At 38.4% G+C, this 7,287-nt stretch overlaps 1 protein-coding gene across 1 annotated transcript in view; it reads left to right on the forward strand.

Moving 5' to 3' along the window:
- The window catches only part of DHRSX (dehydrogenase/reductase X-linked), a 219,716-nt gene extending 212,795 nt beyond the window's left edge, over window positions 1-6,921 (forward strand). The window contains exon 7 of the mRNA XM_018564129.1: window positions 6,728-6,921. Coding sequence (XP_018419631.1) covers window positions 6,728-6,913 — 186 coding nt within the window. The 3' untranslated portion in view covers window positions 6,914-6,921. The remainder of the gene's footprint in view (window positions 1-6,727) is intronic.
- Window positions 6,922-7,287: the final 366 nt, after the last annotated feature.

Below are 7,287 nucleotides of genomic sequence, written 5' to 3' on the forward strand. Positions count from 1 at the left end.
AGAGAGAGAGAGAGAGAGTTTTACTTTGACAGCCGCTAGGTGCCATAATAAAGCTATACACTTGAGCACATGTTTCCTGTTTGAGTTGCAATTCAATGAAAGTCCAGCTGCAGGCAAATTAAAAAAAAGTTCCCCAACAAAGCACCTCTAGCTGCAATACTTACCTCCTTTCCGCTGCCCCCACAGTAATTCCTTTCGGCACAAGATGTTCCCAGTCTTCTGGGTTTAATGATGCCCCTGATGAGACATCAACACGCACTTACATACATTGATGCAGTCAGCACTGCTGTCTGCATAATTGAGGACTGCCCACAGCTGGAGAAGTTTTAAAGGGGAAGAGGACACTATGCATCACGTGCCTGGCCTTAAGACATCTGGAAAATGTAAGTATGACAAAAGAAAAAAAATATACTACTGGAGGGTTAAGCCCAGATTGAAGTCAAGTAAGCCATGCTCTCTACTCCTACTGGGTCCAAGAAAAGATCACCAAAATATACAAATCAAATAGCTGTTCCTGCCAAAAAGAGTTAGAAACAGATTCTTGTTACAGCAGATGTGGTATACAAAGTTAATTTCCTAAGTGCCAGAAACATGCAGAGAACACTGACCTCTGCAAAATCCCTACCACTGTGAAACTTGAAGTCCCTGCTAGTGTCACACAGACTTTAGTTGCTAATTTAAACTCAAGGTAATTGGCTTACCAGTATATTTTTTGACTACAAAAAGGAAAATGGCAATAATAGTCTTACTACTTTTAACCATGCCTTGTAGGTAATCAATGCTCAGAACAAAGAAAGACACCCATGCCGACCAATCAGCTAAGAATGTGCAATAATGTAGGTATAAAGCATTCAATATAGTAAAATAGCATTAGATTATAAAAAAATTAACGATTCACAAAATGGGGAATGCTTTAGAATGGGAATAATTCACCTTTAGATCCTTAAAACAACCCAGTAAAACAGTCAAATCAGGTATACTGTGCCAGAATCTGGGGCATTATATAATTCATACTGACAAGAGCTGACATGGTGTCATGCTGTTGCTTGCCCTTCCCACCTTGATTTGATTGTAAATTTTACCTTATCCTTATATTTTTATAACAGCATGACATTATTATGACATAGTCTGTTTTTGAACAATGTAATTTTTCACTTTTATGTATTTATTAGGATTGATGGGTCTGTTATGTAAGAAGTTTGATGTATTTACAGATAGATGGCCTGCTCAGATTAAAAAATCATCTATTTATGATGGATAATTTTACTTCACAGACATGAATTTCACCAAGATGTGTAATCTTCAGTTTTCCACCCGAAGTGAAAATGTTTCTATTGAGAGTTCTTCTCTGTTCTTCTCCATAGACAACTCATAGGGGGTGATTTACTAACCTAAACACACGCACGCACTAGGTGCGTGTGATTTTTACACAGCAAAACGTATTTATCAACCAAAAAGTCTCTAAAAGCATATTTCCACTAATGCCATATATGGAAAAATCATGCACATGATTCATATATAATGCTGCTTCACAGTTTAGACAAAAATGGTTAGCTCATGCATTTACATTCCTGCATTCATCAACGCAAGCAACACAATGTAGAGCTAATTTACACAACATCACCTTGCAATTCATGCAGGGCTTTGCACAACACACCTGCTGGGTGTGTACACACTACAAAGGTGTCTAGATTCCACCAATAGATCATGCTGGGAGGGAACACACTACAGAGGTGTATACTTGTTTGTGGCGTGTTTATAAGGTTAGTAAATCAACCCCATAGTCTTCATATGTCATAAGTCATCATATAATCTCTTTGACTATGTATGTGTTTGTGTATGTGGAAGTGGTTTTTCATTCAGTGGGTTGAGTCCAGTTTAAGGGGTAACAGCTAAGCCACTGTGAGAGAGTAGGGGGCGTATAAGCAGTTTTACCCCACTTATCTTTCTCCAAACTAATGAGAAATTAAAAGTCATATTGCTATTTTAAAAAAAAAATTTTTTATTGAGTTTATTCACATTTTACAACCAAATAAAAAAGTAGTTTATCACTTAAACAGCAGGCAAGCAATATGACACCTATCCCAAATATAACAGGAAAAATTGTAAATGCCAAGGTATAATCAAAACTGTTTCCCCTGACTCAGTAAACAGCTCATGACTTAATGATTTTCTTCCCTGCACAGGCAAGGTAGACCTCTCTCGTCACCTCGCACCATGCAGTGGGTGCAAGCCTTTAGACCGGTTCTAGCCGTAAGGCCCCTAAGGCATATTGCTATTTTTAAAAGACTGATGTTCTAATATCCATGAGTTGCAGGAATGAAATGGACAGATACACTGTGCTTAGTGCTTATGTCCATCAGGCACACACCAAGGACACCTTTAAATGTTTCATCTTTTAATTTGCTTTTGGGCAAGCAAAAAAGACCAAACTTTGTTTTTCTCATGGCTCACTTCCTTTGGAGCTGTGACAGGACATGTAATGCATTTGCATTATAGTCTAGCTGCCCTGCATTCCTAAGTGTTTTCTTCATTGCTAGGTCCTGAAAAAAAGGCACTCAACATTGTGTGTGATTAGAGCACTCCATGTGGTTTATGTGACTGGGTCATTAGCCAGGATGGAGTCACTGTTCAGTGAAACAAGCTAGTCCCTAAGCTTAATGGGGCATTCCAAAAAGAAAGTTGTTTGTTGTATGCTGCTGCTTATGTGCTGCATAAAGCAGTGTGGCTTAAGTCCAGCTGGCAGCTTATGTTTTAGCTTGTTCTGTCTCAAGCCAGCCTTCTATCGGGAGAAGAATACATGATTTTATTACCTTGCTTCTCCTTCCAGCTATTGCTTAAGCTTCATTGAACAACAATGCTTTGGTGAAGTAACACTACTGCAAATCATCTAAACTTGAACTGTTGGGTGTGTAGCTATATTCCTGCAGTCCCCCAGGGAGACTTCCATTGGTTGTGATTCTCTTTCAAACACCTCTGAGTGGGTAGATTCTCTCTCCAGGGATTCTTTTTAGAGAAAGAATATTTTACATCTCTGGAGAAAATGGGCCACTAGACTTATCCTAATCCTGCATATTTTCATTGAGAGACCTGTTAGACAATTACATTTATATAGGTTTAGAAATGTTTTTATTTGTATTTTTCTGATAGTATATATTAGGGAAACAGTCTCTTATTATACAAGTTAAAGAAACCCTTTTAATGAAAGCCACAAAAGAAACTGAAACCATATATAATTATTAAAGTATTTGTATGTTATGTATCCAAGTACACTCCTTCGTAAAATGCATTCTCAATGATTCTATGTATGAATTTCCTTTCTGTCATTTGCTCTGACTGCTTCAGCAGGGCTGTGTGTGGGTAGGAAGGTGTGTCCTTTCATGTAAGAGGGTTGCCAAAACCAGACTCAATTGTGGGACTAGGAATTGTAATCCATAGTTGACAAATGTAGGAAAGGCATGATTGCTGTGTGAATGAGTATTCGGTGTTTGTGGAAATGACAAATAAGTGAACCTTAATATCGAATAAAGCATACATAAACTCTAAATAGGCCTGACTACCCCTAGTTATGGCCATGACCTTCTGATATCATATATCAAAGGTTATCCTGTACTGTTCTATCTTCTGTTCAGATTAGTTATGCTATCAAACTTTGCCAATGTCTGTAAATACTGTTGACCAATTATCGGTTTGCTACACTGTATAAATACCCGTTACAAAACATGTACTTGTCACTCTCCTAAAAAGGAGACTGTGCCACATGTGTCACTGATCTTTCTTGTTATTCCACTGCAAGACAAGTAGTCTTGACTGAATTCCACATTGTTACTGGCAGGATCTTCAGGTAAGAGACTTTACAATGGATTTGCTGAAGAAAACTGTGTACAGTAAAACATGATGCCCAACATGCTGAAAACAGATTGAACTCTTAATTAAATATACAGTAGATGATTGTGTCATTCCCACTGTGTCTCAACTTTTTGTCCCTCTTGAATTACCTAATCACATAATAAAGTAAAATACAACCACAAAATGGTGGCAAAATACTTCTTCTCTATGATTTTAGTAAAGTAACAAAAACAACATCAACAACAACAACACATAACTGTAAAAATGATATTACAGAGTATTAAATATTAATAACAACTGCTGAATAACTAAAGAGCTCTTAAAATGCCTTAATTAGCTTCTCATCATCTGTTACCAAGGTTTAGTCATGCAAAATGTACAAGAAAGTAAACAGAATCAGTGGGAAATACCTATCAAGGGATTTTAAAAAGCCAAAAATAGATGTTTCATGTGTTTTTCTTATCTGTATGCACAGTAGTGTGCTTTTGAATACAGTCTACGTGGTGTGGTGTTCAGAGAAAGAATGAAAAACAAAAGTAGGCTTTTGGGTGGCCCTATGGTAGCAAGGCAGTCAGATATTTTTAATAAGGTACATTATCATGTAGAATGAAGCAAAACCAAAACAAGCGACCAGAATTCATATTTTAATTGTCAGACCTCCGTAAGCGTAAAAGAGAACTATGGGGTACGTGTTTTTCCCCATAGTTCTCTTAAGGGTCACGGGAGGACATATACTAGCGTCCTCCCGTGACCCAAAGCTCAGTAAATCGCGAGCTCAGTATACTGAGACCGCCGCAGCCGGGACGGATCCTGACAATGCTGTTGAGATCCATCCAGCTGTGTGAATGACAGCGGGCTCTGCCTATCTAGAGGCAGAGCCAGCTGTACCCACCCTTTCTCCCGTCCGTTCCCCCAGTCAGTGCTGGAGGAGCGGGGAGGGGGGAATCCCTGCAGGGAGTGGTGAGTGACAGTCACCCTTCTCTGCAGGGAGATGATCGAGAAGTGAGCGAGCGAGCAACGATATGCGTTCGCTCTCTTCCCAATCTATTTGTTTAATTGCCACACGTCGGCTCGAACTATGAGGATGAGTGATTTTCCCTCACCTCATAGTTGTCCTTTAACTGTCATTTCTATCGGTTACTGCATTTGTGCATCATGATTTACCTTTCAATTGCCTTCCTACGATCATGCTTAAAATGCAAGGTCTACTTGTTTATTCAGGTCTCCCCATTTCAAAAAATAGGGAAAAAAGTTTGTACTGTGCTGGAGTGTCTTCTTCTGATACTTGGGCTAAACATTTTTCCCAGGAATCTCATCAAAAGGATGAAGATGTCAGCCCCTGCAGTACAGAAGCTGGATGAAAGGTTATATCTCTTCACTATTTTCGTGTATCTGTAGCAGTAGAAGATCTGGTAGTGACTTGGAAAATGTAAACCTTGACAAACATGTATTATTTATTATAGATATTTATATAGCACTGACAATTTACATAGCGCTTTACATAGTTGCACATTCACATCATCCCTGCCCTCAAGGAGCTTACATGCATACATATGAGGGCCAGTTTAGACAGGAGCCAATTAATCTGCCAGCAAGTCTTTGGAGTGTGGGAGGAAACCAGAGTACTCGGAGGAAACACACACAAGCACAGGGAGAACATGCAAACTCCTCGCAGATAATGACATGGCCGGGATCCAGGGACCCTCAGTGCTGCAAGGCAGAAGCACTAACTACTACACCACTATTTGCTGGCCAAAACATAAACCTTTGTATTTAGTGTTGTTGTTGTTGTTGAAGAGGGAGTGGCAATGCTGTGAGCTAATTACATGTGCTGACAAGGAACATGCTGATGGGGGAGAGCAAATAGATGACCTCATCAATGTCCAGTCACAGGCTTGGGGCTAGGATGTTTTAGATTTATTGCTTAACTTCAGTAGCAAAAAGACAGGTCTCCAAGCTTTGAGGTCTGTCAGGGTTGTGTACAATACTTCTTACATCAGGTGTGTTGAGCTGAACTGGACAACCTTGCACAGCGTGGTCCCATTGCATATACAAGGCAATTTCCTAAGTCAATTCACAAAACTTCATCATGAAAACGTTAAAAACTTCAATAAAGTTTAAAAAAAAGAAAAAAAAGAGTGTGATGACTCTAATCAGCACATTCCACTGCTTCACATCACATATCACCAGCTGCACGCTAGTACTGGCTCCTGGTGTAAATGGGCCCTTAATCTCGGAAGTGTGTTGAAAGAAATACAAACCATTTTGCCTGTAAAATAGCTTTCATATTTCAATTGTATTTGTTTATATACAGGTGAAACTCGAAAAATTAGAATATCGTGCAAAAGTTCATTTATTTCACTAATGCAACTTAGCCGTCTACCAGGAGATTTTGGAGCACTTCATGCTTTCTTCCGCAGACGAGCTCTATGGGGATGCTGACTTCATTTTCCAGCAGGACTTGGCACCTGCCCACACTGCCAAAAATTTTCTGAGATTGTGGATTTGGGGTTTTCATGAGCTGTAAGCCATAATCACCACAATTATGACAAATCACGGCTTGAATTATCTTGCTTTGCATGTAATGAGTCTATCTCGTATATTAGTTTCACCTTTTAAGTTGCATTAGTGAAATAAATGAACTTTTGCACGATATTCTAATTTTTCAAGTTTCACCTGTAGTTTGTCTGGAGTTCAGCTTTTACCATTTTGTAACTTGAAACTGTTTGAAAAATATAAAGCTGTATCACCAATATTTTTTTTACTAAAGTTACAGGTTGCCAATTTAGAGAGTATAGAGCTATTGTTTGAGGAATATAAAACTACTACTTTTAACAGCTGCTGTTAAACTGTTTCATATTTTCTTTCTTTTTGACAGACACCTGAAGAAGGGGCATCCACATCCATTTATGCAGCCATTTCACCAGACCTAGAAGGAATTGGGGGTTGTTATTTATATAATGGAGAAAGGATCAAATCTGCTGATATAACCTATAATACAGACGTTCAGAAGAAGCTATGGGCTCTAAGCTGCAAGATGGCTGCACTTCCTGCTTTAACTTAAAATATTTCACTTGTCAGAATTCCTGAATTGAATTGTGAAGACAGATTCAAGACAATTGTGACAAATATTTCAAGAATAAATGCTTAAAACATTACCACAGGTTGTCTTAATTAAAATTGTGGACTGTGTGTGTGTGGTACACTAAATACATTTTCACCACTAACCTGATTATACAGATATAGGCAAATTGTTGGTACCCATCCACAAAAAATAAAAAATCTGCTATATCTAAAAGAACTTGAAATTGGCCAAGTAATTGGCATCCAGCATAGTTTTTTTCCCCATATTTAATAACAGATTAACAGATTGTTTCAACACAATATTTTACCTAAAACAAATGAAAATGGCATTGGACAAAAATTATAATACCCTTA

This window comes from Nanorana parkeri, unplaced genomic scaffold (assembly GCF_000935625.1).
Source record: "Nanorana parkeri isolate BGI_ZX_2015 unplaced genomic scaffold, ASM93562v1 scaffold727, whole genome shotgun sequence".
NCBI classification, from domain to species: domain Eukaryota; kingdom Metazoa; phylum Chordata; class Amphibia; order Anura; family Dicroglossidae; genus Nanorana; species Nanorana parkeri.